The 24,469-nt window shown below is 40.8% G+C and overlaps 3 protein-coding genes across 4 annotated transcripts; 1 reads left to right on the top strand and 2 right to left on the bottom strand.

Annotated features, from left to right (window-relative positions):
• Positions 1-89: 89 nt before the first annotated feature.
• LOC131125192 (ankyrin repeat domain-containing protein 13C-like) lies at positions 90-9,258 on the bottom strand. Of its 2 annotated transcripts, none has more exons than XM_058066485.2 (13): positions 8,161-9,258; positions 8,043-8,084; positions 7,211-7,315; positions 5,070-5,155; positions 4,942-4,987; positions 4,801-4,867; positions 4,586-4,730; positions 4,388-4,519; positions 3,498-3,659; positions 3,342-3,421; positions 3,161-3,259; positions 1,035-1,135; positions 90-937 (listed from the first exon to the last, which is right to left on the bottom strand). In XM_058066485.2, the coding sequence occupies exons 1-13, from the start codon at positions 8,495-8,497 to the stop codon at positions 807-809; spliced, it is 1,533 nt and encodes a 510-aa protein (XP_057922468.2). In that variant the 5' UTR covers positions 8,498-9,258; the 3' UTR covers positions 90-806. The 2 variants fall into 2 exon arrangements, with proteins under 2 accessions (XP_057922468.2, XP_057922467.2); XM_058066484.2 differs by having other exon boundaries at positions 3,342-3,424; positions 8,161-9,256.
• On the top strand, positions 8,937-10,641 carry znf830 (zinc finger protein 830). Its single transcript, XM_058066488.2, has one exon. The coding sequence runs from the start codon at positions 9,051-9,053 to the stop codon at positions 10,056-10,058; it is 1,008 nt and encodes a 335-aa protein (XP_057922471.2). The 5' UTR covers positions 8,937-9,050; the 3' UTR covers positions 10,059-10,641.
• Positions 10,642-10,960: 319 nt separating this feature from the next.
• Positions 10,961-16,080, bottom strand: efcab14 (EF-hand calcium binding domain 14). The gene is made up of 9 exons (XM_058066487.2): positions 15,368-16,080; positions 14,076-14,224; positions 13,840-13,985; positions 13,666-13,764; positions 12,912-13,022; positions 12,393-12,545; positions 11,624-11,714; positions 11,409-11,540; positions 10,961-11,332 (listed from the first exon to the last, which is right to left on the bottom strand). The coding sequence occupies exons 1-9, from the start codon at positions 15,541-15,543 to the stop codon at positions 11,160-11,162; spliced, it is 1,230 nt and encodes a 409-aa protein (XP_057922470.2). The 5' UTR covers positions 15,544-16,080; the 3' UTR covers positions 10,961-11,159.
• Between the last annotated feature and the right edge of the window lie 8,389 nt (positions 16,081-24,469).

Here is a 24,469-nt window from a genome sequence, read left to right as displayed (position 1 = left end):
TGGCTAAGGGTTAATACAGTTTGTAGCTTTTTGGGACTTTTTTGAAAAAAACATAACATTTTTCAAAAATGACTTTAAAAAGCCCAGTGCAATGTGATGCTGGTGCTTTATTTAAAGGGATAAATAAGAGTGCTTAAAAAAAAACAACAACAATCCGAAGATTTCCAGAAATGTCAAATTCACAGCATAGTAAAAAAAAAAAAAAACAGTATCCACTAAAAGGTGCTTTCAGGTGACACATTTCTTTTAATTGGGTACCATGTTTGCAGATATGCTAGAAGCTGCAGGGTGCATGAATGACACAAACCCTCACATACTTTGATCAGTGCAGTGTGAAACAACTTACCTGACCACCTGGCTGGGTTTCTCACACGCACACACATGACAATAGAAAGAAACATGGAGACAGCTAAGAGGTAAACATGAGCTAACCTGAATGCTCATCTTGCACAACAAAAAGTCTTGAAGGTGATGACTAAGTTAAAATGGGCTCATTTAAAAACATTCTTAAATGTATTGCTACACAGTACGGCCATGAGTAGTTAGATACATCATGTATAAATGCATATTTGAGGATATAATAGTAGTGTTTTTGTTGTTGGAGGAGACAAACTATTTACAGAGGCCAGTGTCAGCACGCTTTCAAGAACACGAGGAGAATATAAGTCCTTTCATGAGAGAATAGCAGCAGGACATTTCTTTATCCTTTGCATCAGCTCAATGACTGACCTCACTTTTCCACTTAATATTACACATCTGTATGAAACGGAGATGCATGGAGCAGCCAAACACTTCTTGTTTCCAGGTCAGAGGTCAGGGAAGCGGCTGGGGTCTTCCTTGTACTCAGGCGGGATGATGAAGAGTGACCCCTCAAATTGGTCGTAGTGAAACTCCTGGAAGGTGACAGTGGCCGTGATGGTTGGGAAGACTGGGATGTCTGCAAAAGGGAGGACGTAAATGAAGCAGAGGAGCACCGCTACACTTGACCGCTACACTTGACTGGGCCCCATGACCCCTGCATGAAGAAAGCATACCCAGTTTGACGGGGAAACCAGGAGGAAGTTTCATCTGGACGAACTCTCGCAGTTTGTTGAAGTGCTTAAAGGGCGCCACCACCTCTAACACGTTAAGTAACCTGAAAATGACAAATTACCAAAAACTTGAACTTGAAACTTGAAATGCATGAGTGTAGATGACCAAAGTCTTGCCCATTAGGTACCTATACACTATGTATATATTTGGGTCAGTCAGGAACAGAGAGGGTGCCGTCACTTCAATAATGATAATAATCATAATAACTGACGCTCTACATGGTAAAAGCAAACAAATGCAAGTATGTAAAATAGCATTAGAAAGTGAAAAACAAGAAGCAGAACAAATGGATAATAGATTAAGAGATTGCAATGTGATGTACATATATACTAAATATGCATGTTTTAAAAGTTATCTTATCTATCAAAGCAATGCGGAAAAAAAGTTAATCTTAAAAGTGGCGGAAGACCAAGGCCGTGTCCCACCAGGTTCAGTGCTTTGTCCTTGGGACAGTCAGGAAGTTTGCATCCGAGGAGCAGAGGGTACAGGAAGGGTTGTAGGGGTGGAGCACGTCTTAAAGACAACAGGGGGACTTATGTATGTTTTTTTTTCTACCTAATTATGCATTTTTGGCCTTGTGCGACTTATAGTCCAGAGCAGGGGTCGGGAACCTTTTTGGCTAAGAGAGCCATGAAGGCCAGATATTTTAAAATGTGTATCTGTGAGAGCCATATACATTTTTTAAACATTGAATGCAATAAAATGTGTGCATTTTTATGTAAGACCAACAGTTTTAGATATAATGGGCTCTAATTGTGTAGACCAGGCACACTACCGCACGCCAATGGGGTGTGGCCAGCACACTTTCGTGAGCAGCGCAGTGTCTAATAATAAATCAAATACTTGTTGCCATTAATACAACTTCTGCTGCTGCATAATTTTGCACCATACTCAGTATATTTCATTCTTTTGGCCATCTTTGCCAGAAGGCTTGGTTCTGCAGCTTTAGCTAGGTGACTATTTGACTAAAGGAGAAAAGTTTATATTTACATGTTGACATCTCAATGACCGAGGTAGACTACCGCATTACCCAGTAATAATCGAGTTTTGGTGTTTGACCTGGAAAATATCAGGAAAGATAGATATGGTCGGCCGTATTGCAGTAGAAAATAGATGGACAAATTAAAATGCATAAAAAAGTTGTTGATTTTTAATATTATTTTTAACAGTCATTTCTGTGATGTTTACTTTAAAATGTTAGCAAAAATACATTTTTATTGTGGTAAGAAATGCTTGAGAGCCAGATACAGTCATCAAAAGAGCCCTACCTGGCTCCTGAGCCATAGGTTCCCTACCTCTGGTCCAGAGGATACGGTAGATGCAATTATTATAGTGTTCACTGTCACCCTTCGCCCTCACCCTCTGTTTGCTTAGACAATAGAACAAGTGTTTTAGTGTTCTGAAGCAGGAATGTTCCGTGACCCTGACCAGCGACCCCCAGCCCCCCAGGTCTTGGAGGTGCCGGAGAGCGAAAGCAGCAACCCTGCAGATGTTCTTGTTAATCCTGCAAGAATGTGCAAGATAAGAACACATAAAACAATAAAAGTAATTACTCACACACAAACACTTAGACAAACAAACACAGCTCGTGCAACTGCCCCCCCCTCCCTTTAGAGTTGCATGACCATGTAGTAGGGACCTCCTAAAGAGAATAAAAAGAGAGGAGCGTGAACTACACAGTCAGAGTGGAGCTGCATGTCACTGGGTATGTTATTTCACTCTCCTCGCTGTGAGAAACTTTGCATTTTGTTGTCTGTCTCTTCTATATTCAAGTGTTTTACAAGTGTCACAGGAGTTTGAACCTGACAAATACATCACAATACAATTCATACTTCCACATGTCAAAAAGGGAGTAGGAATTATCTAACATTATAATAGCGGTAATAGCGGTAATCAAACGCTGTGTTGATTATAAACAACAGCAGCCCAAGTTTGACATGCATGACTTTCACTCCTACAGTAGTAACTCAGTAGCTGAATTTAAAGCGCATGAGGAGGTATGTAGGTAAAGCTACAGGTGATTCATGATACCCATGAGGTACGAGGAGGAAAGAAGGCGTGTACTCACGATTCAATGCCCAGAGGAAAGTCCTGGCTCATGGCTACAGTGGCCTTGAAGTGTTTCTTGCTCTCCTTGCACATCAGCTCCCTCCCCAGGTGAGGCGGCCTTGAGGAGGCGGAGGAGGAGGTGGTAGATGAAGATGTTCTTGTCTGCATGAAATGTCAACAATGACTAAAAGGGGACTCACTTTCCATGCTCTGCAGTGATGTACTCCTCCCAGGAAATGGTGTTAGAGGGCGGGGCTGAGAGAGATTGCCTCCTCACGGACTGCTTTAAAAGGGAAAAAAAACATGATTTGAAGAATAAGCCACTAAGAAGAAGAATCAGAGTGTGATGAGCTGACCTCAAAGTTGTGCTCACTGATGCTGCCCCCTTTGCTCAAGCTCTCCATGATGGCTTTGTTCCTCAGGATGTCCTCCTCACTCAGGTGCTCACGACGCTTCCTGGACTCCAGCACCAGGCCATTGACGGCGTAGAAGTCAGCCAGGAAGTTGCCCACCCTCTCCTGCACAAAACGTAGCACCTTAGCGAGGCAGATAACTTCAACTAATCCATAGAGTCATCCCTTGCTACTTGGCGGTTTCATTTTTACAAGTTTACTCACTCAAGAAATTCATTGATGAAGTATCGGTGTTTCGTAGTGGACTATGGCCTATTATATACTAAACTATATATACTAAACTATAATAATTATATATGACTGATAAAATGTGTATTTCTGTATTTTCGCCTGTAAAAAATAAGTGTACAATGTAAAAAAGACAGAGTTCTAAAAAAAATGTGAACGAAAAAAGTGTAATTTGGAAAACGGCCCTATAAAGCTATGTCAACAGTGCTACCATACTGAACAATGAGGAGATTGAACTTGAGGAAGTGCTGTCTATTTGCAATTAATTAGCCTGACATTTATGTCTGTACTCGCACAACAGACTGGAGGTTACCAAACCAAACCCCTCTGTTATGTACGGTGCAACCAACAACAACACAAGTGGTGCATATGGACCACAAAATATAATTGATAAACGTTATAATAATAAATGTTTAAATACAGATATACAGGCTAAACAATACTATTTTGTACTAATTTATAGAGATACGGGTAGATTTCCCAAATATTTTGTCATTTGACTTCACTGTAGTATACTCGGCAAATACCTGTTACTCTCTGCAGTTGAGTAAATTATTGCTCCTGAACACAATATGAAAACATACTGTCCCTCAAGTAAGTTTTACCGTTTTGTCCTCTCTGAAGAGCCATCCGATCTGGCTGCGTGAGAAGCTGATGGACTTTGTGGACAAAGTGGCTGAGTAGATGTCGCTGCTCATGAGAATGTCCACTTCTTCTTCTGTCTCCATCTCAGATTCCTTCAAGTACAAAGAAAGACAATCAAGTACTGCTTCTTCTGCTGCTGACCAAGCAAAGATGCTCACATCGCGATGTATTCTTTGGTACACTTTGGCTTCGTTGTCCAGCACCACGAAGGACTGTGAGGGTGGGGCTTCGCCGTTGAAGATGAAGCTGAGGTCTCCGCGCTGACACTTCATGTCGATGAAATCGATGAGGGTGGTGTCCAGCCTGAATGAACAAGACAGCACGTGGCGGTTTGAAAGACTCCAACCTTGTACGACCTTGCAGTGTGTCCTACCTAATGTTGATGCCCTGCTTGTAGATCTTACAAGTGTCGGAGGGCAGCATCCGGGACAACAAAGGCACTAAAACGGATCATAAAAAAGCTCTCATTGTGTGATCCCATCCTCCAACGTGTCTAAAAATACACACAACTCACCCCAGCTTTGAAAATCCCAATGCAGCTCCAGATAAAAGTCACCCAGCTACACAAAAAAGAAGATAAGATTTGTAGATGAGAAGATTGTTTTTTTTAGGATGAAACCAAGTCAAATGTGGCGCACTCACCTCCCTGAGGGCTTTCAGTAATTTGGGCCTTTTATCCTCCACGCTCTCCCTGGATTGTTGCTTCAGTTTGCGCAGGATTGCTGTGACTGCAGCATAGGAAAGTAGAGTCAATGAAGCCAGGAAAAGATGCCCACAAGACACCCTATTAACCCACATATACAAGTGGTGGGAAAAAGTTATTGTTTTTTTTGCACGTTTGTCACACAATTTTCACCTAATAACTGGTTGGGACACACTTAGCAACAACAAGTGCAATCAAGCATTTCAGTCCAGTGTCTTTCTTATGGTGGAGTCGTGAAAACGGACATTTCCATGTTTTCGCCATTTGTTGATAATGGATCTCACTGTGGTTCGCTTTCCAAAATGTTTCAGAATGATAGATCTCAATTAACTTCTCATTTCTTCCTCAATTTCTTTAGCTCTTGGCATGATGTCTGGCTTTTGAGGATCTTTTGGTCTACTTTATTAGGCAGGTACTGTTCAAGTGATTTCTTAGATGAGGACCTGTGTGGCAGTAATCAGTCGTGGGTGTGGCTGTAGAAATTGGAACTCAGGTGTGACAAATACTGAAATTTGTTTTAAGATCTAAAACATTTAAGTGTGACAAACACGCAAATAAGTAAGAAATTGGGAAGTGGGGGAAAATATTTCACACCACTGTAAAACGCTTCTTTTTTCTTTGTTTGCATGAACAAGTGGACAAGTACATGTTGGTCCCTGGGTTACATAACGATCTTAAAAACTGCATCATTGCAGTACAACTGCCTTATCTCATGAAGATAACAAAGCTTGATTTCCATTGATATTAATGGAGTATACAGATGCCATGTCTGCTTTGTTTAATTATTAAAGTGGAGGACACACCCGTTGATAAATTGGGGCAGGGTCTCTGTTGAAACAGAGGTCACTATTTGAGGAAATGCAGTAATTTGGTATCATTATTATCTCTATAAAGTCAGAACTGTTTAAGCCTTTTTGCATTATTCACATATAAGAAGACATTTGGTTAAAATATTAGCACATTAAAAATTAATAAATAAGCAAATAAAGACACAGGTACATACATAAAACCTTGATATTAAGTCCAATCTTAAGTCCAGCAGTCGAGCACTTTATTAGGAAGGCCAATTCATGGGGGGCTACTTTAACACAGCGCACGGTTGGCTGCACAAGAGCGGCTATATATTAAGCTAATGCATCTCAGATGCACAGTGGGAGACACAGCGCAGTGGACGGGAAACATGCTGACAAGGCACTTTGCTGCCCTCGAACAGCTCGTAAAGGTGATGATGGAGGACAAACCTGCAGCAGCATTTCACATGGGACACACAAAATAATACACTATTCATTTGACCTTTAAATATTCTTTATAGCAGAGATGTGTGCGCAAGCCTCCTAGTCCGTCGGCAAGCGGTACCGCATACTAACTAGAGGAACTGAAGGAGGTGGGTCACGTCGCTATAGAGGCAGGTCTCGTCCCGTTAGCGCTAGCCTCCATTTGCATGAGCAGAGCAGCAGCATTAGCATCATGCGATGTACTATTCAATTATTCACTCCCGAGTCGTTTATCTTTAATGGCCTATACAAGATTAACAGCAGCTACAGAAAAGAACAGCAGAGAAGGCATCAGTCATGCTGTTTTGTGTTTCATATGCAGCACCCAGAAGCTTTGGGTTAAGCTTCCCAACACTAAGCCATCATTCAGGCTGCTTTCCAAGCTGCCAGGATGACCAATGCTGGGATTTTTAGCCTTGTCCATTGCATTTTCAGACAAGTGGCTGTCACCTTGACCTCCCAACATACTCTACTTAGCAGATGTTAAGCCGCACTCAAATATAAGATTCTATTTGATAGACTGACAAAAAATCTCTCTTATGAACATGCAAAATTGTGCAGATTATACTCATGCACTGCAGTGCAACGCACATTATGTTATGTTGTGCACCTCATTTCCATCGCTTTCATAAGTTGCAATCTAAAGGTGGCTATAATTGCAACAAAAGGTTATATATGAATCCTAAACTCAAGAAATACTGACAGACTAACTCAATTGGAATGTTCAAGTGCAGTGTGGGATGAATACAAACACATGTAAGAATATATCACAGCAAGCGAAATAACCCATTTGTGCGGCAACATACTCATTTGCCTGTCACCGTAGCTGATAGCTTCTGCTAGAGGGCTCCATCCCTGTGTGTTCTTTATCTTGACAGGTGCATTGTGGGCCAGAAGAAGAAGAGCACATTCTACAGGGAAAAACAAAAATAATATATAAAAGATGAACACTGCTTTTTGAAGGTTCAGACAGGTATGTATTCATGGTTGGTTTTTTTTTTACACTTATCCGACAGTTAAGAGTGCTAAAAAAAGGTTCCATGTGAAGTAGCATTGTCTTCTCCGCCACTTCCTAAGTCCATATGTCTTCAAACGTAGAGGTGGGTAGATTTATTCCAATAACGATATTGTGTTATTCAAATAGCATACATTTATATATACTTTGCCCAACTGTGTGTTACAAAGTGAAGACGGGCTTTATTTATTTTGTTGATATTGTTTGCTTTAATTTATTTTGAACATTCATACATGTTACACTGGACTACATCACATATTACAATTCTAAAAAGGAGCCCAAAAAGGAGTAGCAAGAAGATAAGATATGCCTTTATTCATCCCTCAGTGGGGAAATTTGCAAAGCTTAGCAAATCCCACCTCTTTCCATTTCTTATCAACTGCCAATACATTTGTTCACTTGCATTCAATAGGAGTTAAGGTTAAAACAATATAGATAGTGTATGGCATTCAAATAAATAATAGTAAAATAATAATTGATAAAAAAATTAATAGTTGACGGTAATATAGTTGGTTATTGAATGAGTCCAGACAATGTGATACGTCAGTTGTGGAATTAAATAATGTTAAACTCGAGATGGCTTGAGTTTCCTTCCTGTCAAAATAATAAAGAGTGTAGCCTACCTTTGTGGCCAAGCATCACAGCGAGGTGCAAAGGTGTATTACCTAAAAGCAGACACACAAAGCAATATTACATGATGCTGAGATTGAAACAGGAAGCTGCGAACAGCATTGTTCTTACCATGCACATCTTTTTGAGAGATGCTATGAGTCCTGATGAGAGAGGACAGCCGCCTCACGTCTCCTTTGAACACACACTCGTGCACTGGGAAGTCCTCGTTGGTGAGAATGATGGGGTTCTTATTGTCATCACTGACAATGTTGCCATTGGATGCATTGCCGTTCAGGTTGTTTGCATTAAGCTGCTGCTGGTGCAGTGTAGACGGTTTGACGGATTTGAGGAAAGCCTTGTTGGACTTCAAATGGTTGCCAGTGTCGTCGAATGAGTCCACGGCTTGGACATTTTTGTTGGCTTTGAAGTGGTCTTTTCGCACGGCGCGTATCGTCTCACCTGTCATTACGGCTAAAGCCACCGAGCTAACTATCAACTAAACTACAACGCCAATAGATGGCATTAGCAACAATCTGACAATTTTAGTGGAAATGTCAACATTCGCAACGGAGAACAACTAATTTTATCTAATATATCTGTTTTATAAATGACTCAAAATAAGAAGCCCCCGGGAAGCGATGCTAGCTACTAGCCAGCCCTCAATTATAAAATATATACTCAACCCTGGGCGCGGTGTTAAAATCCCTGAAGTGTTTTATAATATACCGCACACACAACGTCACAAAATGTATCTGAGAAGGAACACGAACCTAAAACAGTTACACAGTTGGATCCACCATAAGCTCCAAAATGCATATTTACATCAAAACGGTACAGCTTCGTTTGCGGCAAATATCAAACAGACTGGATGCTAATATGTTCGCTCGCTCCTTGGAAGCCACTCTCGCGACACCACCGACAACATTTTGGATGACATCATCAGTCTGCGACACTCGTTCAGATAGTCGCAAAAGCTAGACGAGCTAACTCCATTAGCCGCGTTGTTTTTTCCGACCAGAATGGCTCCAAAGAAAGGGAAAAAAGTTGTAAATCAAGAAGAACTCCGGCGACTGATGAGAGAAAAACAAAGACAAACATCTGAGAAAAAACGCGTTGAATCTCCGTATGCCAAATATAACAGTTTGGGACATTTGAGTTGTGTGCTGTGCAACACGCAGGTGAAGTCTGAACTGCTGTGGCCCGCTCACGTCCTCGGAAAACAACACAAGGAGAAAGTTTCTGAGCTTAAAGAAGCCAAACAAACACTGCAGAGTCAACCGGTGAAGCGGAAAGCACCGGACGACGAGGACGTCAGCGTGAAGAAGGCGAAACCAACGCCAGAGGCAGGTCAGTCCGTCTCGGGTGTACCTGCAGATTTCTTCCAGACGTCTGATTCTGCAAAGTCAGACAGCATTAGTTTGTTAGCTGGAGTCTATGATGATGATGATGATGACAAGGAGGCGACAGAGGAAGCCGGGAATACCGACGCAGCTCCTCAGAAAGCAGAAGCAGCCGGACTGCCTGCAGATTTCTTTGACAGCTCCATTCCCACAACCCCCGCCGTCTCTCACTCGGGCTCCATCCTCAAAGCGGAGGTGCCTGAGAAAAGCACAGAGAAGAAAGACAGCACAGCCGAAGCACTGCCAGAGGGTTTCTTTGACGACCCAGTGAGAGACGCCAAAGTGCGCAACGTGGACGCACCCAAAGACCAAATGGACAAGGAGTGGGAAGAGTTCCAGAAGGAGATACGTCAGGTGAACACAAAGTCGGAGGCCATCGTGGCAGAAGATGATGAGGAGGGCCGTCTTGAGCGTCAAATCGACGAGATTGACGAACAAATTGAGTGTTACAAAAGAGTGGAGCTCCTGAGGGACAAGAGGGATGTGGTGAAGAGGAGGTTTCAGATGAGGAACAAGGAGGAACCCATGGAGACTGAAGCTAGTATGGAGGAGGCAGAAGAAGAGAATGAGGAAGAACTGCTTGGACTCTTGTCCCAGGACTGGAGAGCCAAAGGGGCACTGGTTTAAATAATGTTCAGACTGCAAGATAAACCCATAATGTATTGAAGTCTATTCTCTTTTTGGTTTACCTCTGAATTAAACATCATGCAACGTCTCAAATACGTATCGACAACAAATGAAATATTTAACTCTTTATTCGGAGGTCACACACAAAGACAAAATCTCATTGTAGCAGCATATAGACCAACAGCTTTCACAAAGGCCCAATGTTGCATTCAGAGCTAATTTTCCCACACTACTACTTTGTAGTCGGCAATTTTAGCTTCTTCATAAATAATTTGTACATTATCATAAGCAACGTGCAATGCACAACTTAGTTAAAAACATACAGTGCTGAGTTGTAAAGCAAATTGAATTCATCCTACACCCTGAATAAGATAAATTGAGAAACTTGTATAACTTGTGTAACTACACCATTACACATTCCGTTAAATGATTAAAAGAGTGATTTCAGTGCTTCTTGTACTACCTGTTACTGCAATAGTCATGCTATGTCTCTTATTGCTACATATGCATCTAAAGTGTTTCAAAGTTTACATAGCCCTTCAAATCTTGTTTAATGTCAAAAACAAAGTGAAAGCACGGGGGGGGGGGAAACTACATAAAATTTAACAATGGAAAAGCATACAAAATGGCCCACTGATAGGATCACTCAAATGTTTCAGCAAAGATAGCAAACGGGCTAAAAACTGAAGCTAAACATATGAAAACAAGACAAATCTGCTTCTAATAGTAGTCATTTGTAAACATTCATAAAAGTCCAAAATACATTTCACTCTTGTACCAGGAGGGAGTTGTGTGCAGCATTGAAAACAAAAAAAGTCTGATTGGATGGAAAAACTAAATGTGTGCTCCAAATCTCAGTAAATTATGGTGTGGAAAAGTTAGTAGGTCAAGTTTTTTTGGGGGGGGGGGGGGGCTCTGGTTGTGCTGGACTGGAGAGTAGCCTTTGACAATCAACATGATCAATGTTCAATTCACACAAAAGTGCAGCAAGTACATAAAGGGTGTGGAGTCAGAGCCATCGCCCCTTACGCCAGACCCTGCAGGGCTTCATTTCAATACTGTTCACTGCTGTGGGGGGGTAAAGGGTGGGTTTTTTTATGCTCACACACCTAAAGCATCTCTCAGCTCTATCAGGGAGTACCTCTCATCTCCGTCTGCATCAAAGCACCTCAAGGTGCGAGCTTTCGGAGTGGACGGCCCGAGTTTTCCCAACAGCTCATTGTAGGTTAACCCCGCTGAATCGGGACTGATGTCGGCATAAATTTCTTCCAGACCTGTGGACAAAAATGTACTCAGTTCAGTAAGCTGCAACATTTAACTTTTGAAAGAACATACTGTAGATATGAGCACCTTCAAGTGATGCAATTTCAGAAAGTAATCGCCTATTTTGGCATTTGACATCAGTGTTTCTCTTGGAGCGGCTTGGTGTGACGAAGCGTGGGTGCCTGCTCGTTTGCAGACCTGGAGTTAGCGTGGAATTGTCTGTAGAAATAAGAGCGTAACAATAACTTCAGACAAGGCCAAAGGGAAGTACTATATTTGATGTTTTAATGACAAAGCAGTACCTGGTGACGCTTTGGTTGTTTTAGCCTCATTCATCTTCTCGGAGAGTTGAGGCCTGCTGCTGACATGTGGATGAGATTCAGCATCTTTCAACTGGAAAAAGTCAGGGGGGGAAATGTAGCAGTCAAGGTAATTTATTCATTTAAACACTGTTAAAGTTAAAGAGGACATTGGAGATATCTGTTCCTGCGTCTAACTACAAGTATCATCACAATAAAACCTTTATTAAAGGGGACCAATTCAGTTCATTTTTTGTCACTTCGTATTGAGTTGTGGACTCCTATTTAGCAGCTATACACAGAAAGCTTTCTAGATCTTTCAGAATCTGCACCTATTCCAGGTGTATTTCCTTGGATTTCCAAAACTGTCTGTTGGAATTTATTCCACCCACGGTCCCCCTCCGGGCATGCTCACTCTGCTGGTCACAGTCCTAAGCGTTCCAGAAGACTTCCTGCTGAACCCTAATTTAAAATTTTGGCATTGTTTAACACGAGAATACAACATTCTAACAACATTCATAGGTCAGAAAAGTAGAAAAAGCATAATAGGTCGTCTTTAAGTTACGCAAGTGCAAAAATATCTTAATCTACCACCAACCATCTGCAATGCAACTCCTTACTCATACATCTCTTTTTTTTAACATTCTTATCATTCTTAACCACCATTAAACTAAACAGCACTAAGTCTTGCACTGTTTTGTACAATGATGAAGAGTATTTCCTTCTAAATTGCTAAGCTTAAATGTTAAGCTTCTGTGGTAACATGACTGACTGTTTGCTTGGAGCTGTTCTCCAACGAGGCCAGTCTCTGCTGCAGCTCTGCGACGGTTGACAGGAGGATGTGGATCTGCTCGTTGGTCCACGTGTGATGCTGCACCTCCGACTGGTTGGCCTCTGTCATTGATTTCCTCAGGTCTTTTATGTCCTGTCAAACACATAGTCCTTACTGAAAATGTAAACCAGAGCTAATGTGGTCTGGATATGTAGTCCATCACTGAAAAATTGGACTGAAGTTCCAATTGTGTGTGTTTGTTAAAACATCACAATCTACTTAAACACTGACAGTGTCTCTTGTACTTCAGTTGGTTGGGAGTTGTCGACCAGTTATTGATGTGCACCTACAGGACTAGAGTGCAAAATTATTTTAAAAATTATTTTTTGGCATTGGAGGCCAAACGGCTTATACCATATCCTTTCTATGGTATAAGCCGTTAGTGATTGGAGAAAACATATAATAAACATATAATAGACTGTGAAGTTATGTTTGAATGTTTTGAACCCTTGAATTTACCATTGTTGCCTGCAGCCCATCGTTTGACTTCTTCTGGCTTTCAATCGCAGTTTGCATAGTCTTCACGTCGTGTTGTACACTGGTTAATGTGCTCCCAATTGTAGCCACGCTCTGAAAATTTGGAAAAAAGATGATCAGTAAACTACCCGTGTATTTACACACGTTCACTTATAATGATATACACAGTGCACACACCGTTATTATGATTGTGATGATGACTATTATTATTTTAGTGCTTGTTCTGAGAAAAATAATTATAAAACAAGAATAACAATATGGGCTGGCTCAGTAGCCAGCCCATAGACTGCTACTGCAAGTAGCAGTCTATGGGCTGGCTACTGGGCCAGTCCATAATAACAAAAAGCCAGTCGTACTAGTGACATCTTGTGGCCAGTGTAGAAGTTCACAAACGCCTTGTATTGCCTTAACTGTATTTGTATTTTAGTTCATTTAGAACACGTTTAAGCTTAAAATGCTTAATTTAGGCCAAGAATATGCAAATTTTGCTTAAATATGAAGTTCTTGGGCTAATAATAGGCCATAGTCAAGCAAAAAACAGCCGTCATTTATTTATTTTTTTTACAAACCCCAACAGTTTGAGGGAGCGATGTTTGACCGTGATGAAGTGAGGATTGACTGTACATGACTGTACGAGTTACTCCTACAACGGCAATTTAACTCGACTTACATCGCTGTTGTTGGAACAAAACCCGTACATAGACCATTGACCTCCTGTACTATGACGTCACTTTACCTTTTGCAGTTCCTCAACTGTCGTGGGTAGGCTGATTAAATCGGAGGCTGACTTCAAGTTGGCCTTTAAATGGTTTACTGCAGTGTCCAGTAAAGTTATCTGCATGAGGACAATGACACAAATAACCTCTAAGAATATATGACTTAACACCGCCAATGCACTCTTTTGACTGACCTTTCTGTTCATTTCTGTGAGGTTAGACCAGAGTTTGCCCAGCCCCTTATCCCCACTCTCAATGTCATCAAGTTTTCTGTCCTCAGATTTCAAGTCGTCACTTAATTTTGGTAGTTCACTGGAAGACTCCTTCTGGCTTGATTCCACTGTTACAGGAAAAACACAAACATTGGCAGCAGAGTTACAAGGGTGCAAAGTTTAGTGAGCTCAATTATGGTCATCACAAGGCAACTTACTGCTGTGCAATCTTTCTTTCATCGAGTCAAAATCTTCTTTCAAGGCAATCTGCATCCATATGAGCCCAGCGCAGGCCGTTACGCATGCAACAAGTATAATGAAGAGAAACAAGGGGTAGCATACAGTGCAGCACTGGCTGTAGCTTCTTCTGCAAATAGAGAAACATTGGAAACATTAGACACACTGCTTTAATTATTCATGACAAAGAGATATTTCCAGCGGTTTGCATGCTGCACCGTGGGGATTATACATTTTCATAAAGTGGCCCATAAACCATGGCGGACTACTAGGGCCGCACTGGAGGAAGGAAAAGAAAAGTAATATTGTGAATAAAAGTCCTAATTTTAAAATAACCCTAAAACTAATAGTCAAAAGACCAGCAGTCCTTGTATCTCTCTGGAGCCATGTTATATATTATTCAGGTAATATCATTAAATATTTGTTGAAAACACTTCAACAGTGTAACTTTAAAAGCTCCCGGACAGTCATCATCATAATGCAGGGATTCTCAATTATATTTCCATCATGCCCCCACTAAGGGACAGAAATGTTTTCGCACCCTGCTAAATTTGAAATACCTCTATCTATTTATCTGGACAATACAGACTTGAAACAGTTCACTTTATTCTTCTAAAATGAAGTTTTTCCTCATAATAATAATTTTTATTATTTCTTATCTAATTTATCTCAGAACTACAGGATTATTATCAATTTATTGTTCCAAAACTACAACTTTTTTCGTTATAACATTACCTTAGCTCACACATTTTTTAAATTGTAAAATGACGAGTTTATTCTTGTAATAGTCTCAATTTAAAATTATGGCTTTATTCTTAAAAAGAATTCTTATAAAATATTTTTTTCATTCCTGATTTTTTTCATGTTTAAATAACTACATTTTCAAAATAGAATTTACAACTTCTCATGTAGTATTTATAACATTTACTCTTGTAATTATCCCACTAAAATTACATTTTTTTCCTTATAATGTGAAGTTGTCTTGGAAAACGTTAACTTTATCTTGTAAAATTCAGGATTTCTCTTGTAACCTAATACGAATATTCCCAATTTATTCTATTAAAGTGCCCCCAATATGCGATGTTCTATTCTTGGTTAATTATTATTCGCCCACGTGAAATTACGTCTATTTTCGTATATTTGTATGTTTGCATGGCCCAAGTGCTGCTACGTAAATAAACCAAATAACCCATGATTTCTGCATTTATCATGTAATGTTCTATACACATGTTGTATATTATTGGCGGTCTTATCTTAGGAAGCGATCACTCACTTCCCAAAGCCAGCTCCGCTGTCCATGTTGTTGAAGCCGTCGTCATCCGAAGTCGAGTCTGACTCAGAGTCCGGGGGCTCGGTTGGTAGAAGCCGGTGACCGGAGCCCTTTTTCGGCTTTTTTCGCTTGCTGTCTCCGAGTCCTATGAGAGCGTTTAACTCCTTCCTCTTTTTCATTTTCTTCTGAGGGGTCAGCGAACCCGCTGTGCCCGACTTAAAGCCGACTAGATCCAATGTTTTGTCCAGTTTGCTGCTGCGTGACTTTGCGTTAAAGCTAAGCTAATGTCAGATTTACAATCGCGACAAGAGGCTAACGGAAATGAACACCGGTTAATCTTTGCAGCCTTTTGCGAGGCAATTATAATTATTCGAGCAACATAACACTCTTTACTAAAAATGTCTTCCTACGGAAAATTTGACTGTTACCTGTCGCATTAAAATATACAATATTTGCTAACTCATATACATACACCTTGCTAACGCTGCTGAAAAACATACCAGAGACTGACTAGCATTGCCGAGCTAACGTCGTCTCAACGTAGTTCAAAGCAACTTGCACTCGTAAAAGCTGACCTTGGGTCAACATCGAATAAGTAACAACAACATTAATGATATATATAGCTTAGAATACACTACGAGGCAACGTGTTTCGAGCTATGTTGGCCTTGCAGCATGTACTTTATTGTTTAGGTACGACGTCCCAGTATTAGCGCAGCTGATTGGTGGGGTGAACGACACACTTCCTGTGTTTTTGCTGTAGTCCCGCCCATTCATACAGTGTTTATAGGTGACGTGAACTACAAGCGTCACAATAAACATTTTTTTTATTTCTGACATTGTCATGCCAAACTAAAACATAAAACTGTAATAATGTATTGTGTTTTCAACTGTTATTTCATGTAAAAAATGTGATAATACTCTTACAAGAGGAAATGTAATAACTTTGGGCAGAATGGTGAAACAGTGGTTGGCATGTTGGCCTCACTCTATTGAATCTCCATTATGGTGGTAGGCATCTTGGTCAATGTCTACCACCTTTATTCTACGTGTTTATCACACAACATTCTTCAATCACAGGTTCCAGCACACTGACAGGTAAGTGACTGAGGCTTGAGTTTAATGAGTAGCAATTTAATGAAGATCAAGAAACATTTGCGATTTAGGTCCCACTTTGTGAAACGGGACATAGAGCTCCACTATGCTCTCAGTGTGCCGTGGAAGCTGACTGTGCACTGATGGCTTGTTACTGCTTTGGGACTTATATACGTGTTTTCATTTGTCAGGGAAAACTGGATTTTTGCCCAGCATCCACAATCCTTATGTGAGATATGAACACATACAGTAAGTATATTTTCTCTTTTATGCGCGTTCTATAGATAGAAAAAGAGATAAAAAAGACTTGGACTTGATGCACTACACTGCCGATGGGGATATCGTACAACTTCATGTCAAAACATGTAAACGATCCATTTAACAATATAGTGTTGCATATTTGGTACAAAACAAAACTGACAGACATGTCTGGAATTAGTGGCAATGCTAACAAGGTTAACTTGGCTCAGCAGTTAGCGACCTGCTCGGCAGCTGGATGCTTAAAAGAAAATTGCATTTTTTTAGGAATTTTGCCAATCATTCACAATCCTTAGCTAAAATAGCTAACAATGCATGTGATGGTAAACACTCACCTATAAAGCCTTCTGGTAAAAAAAAAAACCCAAAAAGCGCCAACAACGCTCCATGTATATATAATGTGACGTGCATATTAACAAAGCTTCAATTACATTATTAATATTAACATTGTTAAACCGATCAAACTACATTACTGTCATATTGACACATATTGACAGCTAGCTACTAGCTGGCTAGCAACTAGCTTCACCACACACTCCGTAGCGCATCAGACCCACACGCTCAATGCCTCAGACCACTACCACAAAGGTACATATTGGAGGTGCCACCACTGCTGTAAGTATTATATGTTACCAAGAATGTACCTGTTACTACATATTATAACATGTATATAAAACTAAGTGAATGCTTATTTATAAATATGCTCTTTGTGATTGGCTGGTGACCATCTAGCTCGCCCATGACCCGAATGAGGACAACTCATTTTGAAAATGTATGTATGGATTTGTAGTGTTTCTTTATTTATATCCCATACGGGACAGGACATTGTGCAAATATTGACTTTTTTGCTGTGTGGCAGTCAGCAGCAGGATTTTGACAATAATCCCACCAACCAGAAAGTGCCGCTAGTGTAACCCAGCAAGACTTTTAGGCTGAGTAGGGCAAGGCCTTTTGCTCTTCTTCATGAAAAATGGACTCCCACTGGCCTGCATTTTGCTGTGGAAAATATATTCCTTTATGTGCATGCGACCCCCTCCCGCCCCCAGCACCAATACCACTGCAGTGAATTACTAATAATAGTTGCCTCGTATGAAATTCAACACACAATAGAGCCTGACTGCTCCTTAGCATCTCAGTGTGAGATGCGGCCTACTGCTGATGCTTTATTACGCCCAGAGAAAGAATTCCTCCAGGCTTGTCTGCTCACAATAACCGCATGGCGCCACCCACAATAAACACAAAGCTAATATTATCATAGCTTAGCCAGACTAATATGTCAGTTCTGCTGTGAGCAGCAAAGTGGGTGTGATGCCATTGTTGTCAATGACTCCAACAGTGTCACGAAGGTTAGCAGAACAAAATTCAATTAGCTGGTGGTCTCTCATAGGAACACCTGGTGAGGGGACATGCATCCCGCTGAGGTTAAGCCACATCCTCGCCAGCGTGAGGCCTCGTATCAAAAGCCTCGCCGCTGTTTCATCTCGTTGCTGCCATTTTTTAAAACCCCACTTATGTTACATCACGTCTAAACCCACCAAGGTGAGGCCTTTACAATACTGTGAATGTGATTATGCTCAAACACTTGTTTTTGCAGTTAGTTCACAGCAGCGAGCTGTGCAAACTGCTGGGTAGGGAAGCTGTCTTGAGGGCTGACGGAGAAAGTAAATAGTCATGCCTTGAATTGGAATAGAATTGACTCCTAATTGAAGGCTTTCGTCTGACACAGAGGACTGTGTGAATGCAGATTATGGTCAATTGGAAGTAGAAGCTGCTGTCGGAATACTAATTTCCCCCTCCATCACCAGGCAATTTACCTTTCAGTCACAACATCAGAGGCATTTTGTTGTGCCAAGTGCAAATTCTGCTTATGAAGAAATGTATGCTTTTTCAGTGACAGTTACTTGACTTGACCTGTGACAGCTATAAAAAAAAGTATGGAATTTTAATGAACCAGAGCATAATCTATTCAATTATGAGGTTTGATTTACTTTAGTAAGACATATTTGTTTTATTTACATACACAAGAATTTATTAGCACAAACCAGCAGAAATGAAGCTTAAAGTCAGAAAAAAATGTGCCTTTAACAATTAATTTTTTTTTCCCGTCAGGGTTCGTCACACACCAAGTCAATAGCATAAATGGTGTAATCATATTTTTATATTTTGCGAGTCAAAACGGAGCATCATTAATTTTGCAAAGATGTTATGTCTGGTGCAGCTCTTGTGCAACTAGTCAAAAAGTAAATTAGTATAATGAATTATTGCAGTTTTTCACAGCCAGAGCCTGCTGGCTCATTAGGCAACAGAAGAGGCTGCTAAGGGTGCCGTGGCCTCTAAGGGGCGCCAAAAATTCATTCATTTATTTTCTACATCTTATCCTCATGAAGGTCGCAGGGGGTGCTGGAGCCTATCCCAGCTGTCTTCGGGCGAGAGACGGGGTACACCCTGGACTGGTGGCCAGCTAATCACAGGGCACATATAGACAAACAACCATTCACACTCATTCATACCTATGGACAATTTGGAGTCGCCAATTAACCTAGCATGTTTTTGGAATGTGGGAGGAAACCGGAGTACCCGGAGAAAACCCAGGCATGCACGGGGGGAACATGCAAACTCCACACAGAGATGGCTGAGGGTGGAATTGAACTCGGGTCTCCTAGCTGTGATGCCTGCGCGCTAACCACTCGCTCATCGTGCAGCCGCCTGTTATCATTATAGTTTATTTATTTTTTGTTAACTGTGTAAATTACAAATTAAAGACAATGGTAAAAACAATGCAGGCAGCCATGGAAAATCTTTCCTAGGGTGCCACTTTGGGTAGGGCTGTCTCAGTCAGACTCAGGCCACCTCACCGAATCATCGAATAACATGTTACATTGCATGACTGCACAGTTTCGACATGAGGGATAGCAGGACTATATAAAAGGAGGGGGGAATCAAAGTCGATCCTGATTCCTTCACATCTTATGACTGAGCCCCTTCCCCGGAGCCCCTGTGCATGTCACCTTGCTTTTTGTCAGGCCTGTGATTATGGTGTACAAACGTTGAATCAGCAGGGGGCAATGTTCTCTCATTGAAGGCAGTCAAGGACAAATCACAGACTAGGCTGAGTTTAATAGAAAAAAATGCCAAGCTAGTCCCCATATTCACATGATATATGTGTGCCACTCTAGCTCACATCAAAGCTCTTTTACATGTGAATATTTCACAGTGAGCAATGACAGCAGCAGCTATGTACATGCATACATTCTCAACGAATACTTTGAGATCATGTATTCATCAATATTAAAAGGCAGCATGTAACACAATTGCAGTAGAAAATACTGCCATGTTCCCATGCACTAATGCGGTGCTTCTCAAATAGCGGGGCAAGGGACTGTCGGCTTTCATTTCAATGCCAACCTACAAACATATACAAATTTATGGTACTCAACATGCAATTTGACTCTTGAATATGCTTGTATGCGCTCCATTCTGTTGCATTTTCCTGGTTTCATTTTTTAATTCAGTCTGTACAGTACAGATAAATGAATAAATATGATCAGTTTATGTAGTATTTCAAATCGGTGGGGTGCAAAAATGTCTGTCCCTTGAGAATCAATATTTAGTATTTAGTAATAATGTTTGGAATTCAATTCAGCATTCAGGCTGTGACTGTGGGCCACCTGCCATTTCATATCAAACACAGCAGATAAAAGGAATCGGATAATATACACTCCTCACAAAAAGTTAGGCATATGCACAACTGTGTGCGTTAAATATTTAACATGTTGGACATGTGCATTCAAAATTAGAGAAGCGCAAATTAAGTTCACCTGTATATCCCTACCTTCTTGTGAGGAGTATATTAGCAAATGAGAAGAGGTGGGGGGGGGGGGGGGGGGGTCTGACATGAAGCTTGAGGCTTTGATTGCATTTTTTTTTGTCAAACCCACAAGGCAAATGCAAGAGTTTTCAGTGGAAACATTTGTTGATTTTTGTGCAAATACATTCATATCTATATGTTGGTACAGTGGATTTTTCACATTGTGTAACACAGCTGAAATATCAAATATGTTCTCTTTTGAAGTAGATTTAAGTACGACACATACAGTAGTGTATAAAAGTTTGCTGATTATTTTATGCATGTTTGTCACATGTAAAAAAATGAGATTTGTGCATTTGGAAGTGAGCCCTGAAAGAAGTTTGGGATAACTCAAAACGCTCTGTTTCTAAAGGCGTGGTAAAACTGCTCCTTTGTGATGTCACAGAGAGGCGGACATCCTTATATAGGCATAATTGTAAACCAGATAAACTCTCTGCCCTCCCCCAAGCTCTGCTACTATGTTTACGAAACAAGCTCAGGCAGAAATTATTGTATTTGGTGATTCCCAGCAAGTGAAAAATATGTTCACCTGTCAACAGCATTTCACACGGGATTGATTTTGTGAACATGAATGTGAAATATCTGCCAAACTGTTGCTAGAGCCAGAAGCAGTGCACTCTTGCTGGGAAAGATGCATTAATTTTGGACATCCTGTGCATCTATGTGCCGCCCTTAGGTCCCGCTTCTGAGCTCCACCGCACCAACGGTGCCTCTGACAAAGTGTGTGGGACAAATACCGCTCTTACTTGGGAAGGCTGGGTTACCATGCGTCCCGCTTCTCCTGAGCTCCACTACAGCAGCGGTACCACTCTGAGTTCATACACTGTAAGTCAGGGGTCTCTAGCCAGTAGCCCGTGAGCTGCCAGTCACTCCTAAGCAGTTTTCAATTATCTCTCCAAAGACTTTATTCATTTATTATCAACTCCTATACCCACTATATTAGAAAGTTGTTAGGAAATAAGGAAGCACTTTGGGTGTGTGACAAATCACAGTGGCATGGGCATGCCCAGAGGCGGGCCGTGGCTAGAATAAATTAAAACAGACCATTTTGGTGGGAAGCACAAATCCAAAGAAATACAGTTGGAAACGGTGCAGATTCTGGACGATTTTGAAGGTTTTCTTTGTGGGTTATTGTGTGTAGCTGCTCTATAGGAGTCCGCAACTCAATACAAAGGGCCAAAAAATTTGCATAATAGGTCCCCTTATAACGTTTTTATTCCTATTCAAATAACCTATTTTGTGTTCTATGTTTTTTTTCTGCAAGATGCAAAAAGAGGTGATGACACAACTCTCCACTAATTGATTTCATTCGTTCATTCATTTTCTACCGCTTATCCTTACAAGGGTCGCAGGGGTTCCTGGGTCCTATCCCAGCTGTCTTGTGCAATTTTAAGCTATGAAAACGGCCCATTGTGGCAGAAGTGCCTTTGACAACAGCTCGGCAGAGATCATGTGGACGGAAATATAACACGTGCAAACACACAGTTCAGTTGCAAATGTGAAAATTGTAAATAGGTCATGGTGTTATACTTGTAAATAAATTTTGATGTCATTTTGATGTAAAACAACCCTTTTTGTGTTGATTATGTTGGCATTATGTTGAGCTGCCACAAAAGCAAATAATATTTGCGTCAAAGTGAAAGTTTTGCTTCAAATGTATCTTTTCACAAAAAGCTGGAACTGATATTTTCCTGAAACATAACTGTGTTCTACTGCTGATCACTAAATAACAGAAAAGGGTAGAAACAAACTTTTATTGATGAGAGTCCATCCAATTCCATTCTCCTCCGCTTATCTGGGTCGGAAAAGTCTCTTTTCACCACACAGCGATCGCATTAGTGCAGCCGAGTCACCTATCAACCTCACTCTCCCACCAAAGACGTGAGTCTAATGTTTCTATTGGTAGCTTCCGTGTTTATACAGTATAGCCATAGAACACAGTATTCTGTGTGCCTTGAAAGATCAGTCAAAACCATTTGAATTGGCCGGGACTGAAGGGGTTGTCATTTGAAAAATGTCTGGGATTGAATGAGTTTAGGGAGAAAATTTGTTTTTCCCCCTAAACCTAATAACTAGTTGGGCCCCCCTTAGCAGCAGCAACTGCAAACAAGCATTTTCAAAAACTTGCAAGGAGTCTGTTAAAGCACTGTGGAGGAATTTTGGCTCACTCATCTTTGCAGAATTGTAGTTCAACAACATTGGAGGGTTTTCTAACATGAACAGACTTTTTAAGATCATGGCACAGCATCTCAATAGAATTCAGGTCACGACTTTGTAAAGTTTAGGTATTTATTTCCCCTAATAAAAAAAGGTTTTGTTTAAAAACTGTATTTTGTGTTCAGTTGTGTGTAAAATTCTTTGATGATCTGAAACATTTAAGTGTGACAAACATTGACAATGGGCAATGCTATAGAAAATAAACTTGGATATGCTTTAAAGTGTGGAGCTTTTATAGCAGTCTAGATTCATTATCCATTGAAAACAAGTCAACACACAGCCCTTATTGTCTAAATAATTGGCAACACGTGAGTTGCAAGATAAGAGTCACGGTCTGGGGCTGCACGAGTGCTATCAGCACTGGGGAGCTACAGTTCATTAAGTTGAAACATGAATTCCAACATGTACTGTGACATTGTGAAGCAGTGCATGGTCCCCTCCATTGGGAAACTGGGCCACAACATGATAAGAAGTACAAACAAACCTCTAAAATGTCAAGTACCTTGCTAAGTAAGCTGTAGGTAATGGAGTGGCTCCTCCAGACCTGTGGGGCCTCCAGCAGAAGGAAGGAAGGTGGAGGAGAGCAAAGTGTCTAACATCTACTTGCTCCACCATTGATGTCATAATGGAGGAGTGGAAGATGATTCCACAAATAAGACAAGCATGTGGCACCAGTATAGACGGACTAACAACATTTATTTTGGCATATTTTGGAACGAAATTAAAAATAATTTCAAAAGTTTAAGGCTCGGAAAAGGCAACAGGCAAATGAGCCGACAGGAATAAAAAATCTGGAAACACACAGCATGCTAACTTTATACAGTACACTAGTAGGGGTCACTTTGCAGGAAGCGCTAATTCAAATCACATTTCTGATTTGAAGCCATAGTTAATCCCTTGTTACCGTGATCCAAAAGATGAAGAAGAGATCAGAAGAGGATGAACAACTGGAAAGAGAACAGAGAGACAGTTGATATATGACGCTTATTTAGCACAAAGAAAATTGGGGCAACGGGGGGTGGAAGTCATTGAAGTTTTTAGCAGGATGAAATTAAAAACAGTTTATGAGAGGCCATCCAAGAAAGCACGACGATGCGGCCCATCCGGAGATGAAGAGGAACAATTTGTATTTTCAACAAACACATTTTGTAGATGCTGCCCTTGCTTTCCTTCTTGAGAAAATGTGGCCTACAGGAAAGCTCGTCCTTGATGTGCTCACGATATGTAGTGTATATATATATGATGTATATATATATACACACATTTTAAAAAATCAGTGTGAAAGAGACCAGAATCCTTTCAGAAATTACAGCACATTCAAGGATTCTGGGCCACTTTGGAAACAATCAGCTCTTTCACACAGGAATCCTTCAACAAAACCATAACAAGATATGGCATTTATAATGTCTGTGCCTTTTGGGATATTGCTGCACAACAGCGTCCATCCATCCACTTTCTATGCCGCTTATCCTCACTAGGGTCGCAGGTATGCTGGAGCCTATCCCAGCTGTCTTTGGGCGAAAAAAAACACTGTATGACAGACATAACGTCTCACTCCATTCAAGCTTTGGGAACGCCATTGTTCTATGAAGCATGTCGGTGCATAACCAATGCACACAATTCGATTTCGATTCCACCTTCAGCCATTTCTGTGTGGAGTTTGCATGT

The sequence above is a fragment of the Doryrhamphus excisus genome, linkage group LG6, assembly GCF_037039965.1.
Source record: "Doryrhamphus excisus strain RoL-2023G ecotype Guam linkage group LG6, RoL_Dexc_Guam_v1.1, whole genome shotgun sequence".
Lineage (NCBI taxonomy): Eukaryota > Metazoa > Chordata > Actinopteri > Syngnathiformes > Syngnathidae > Doryrhamphus > Doryrhamphus excisus.
This window is presented reverse-complemented; position numbering and strand designations above follow the sequence as displayed.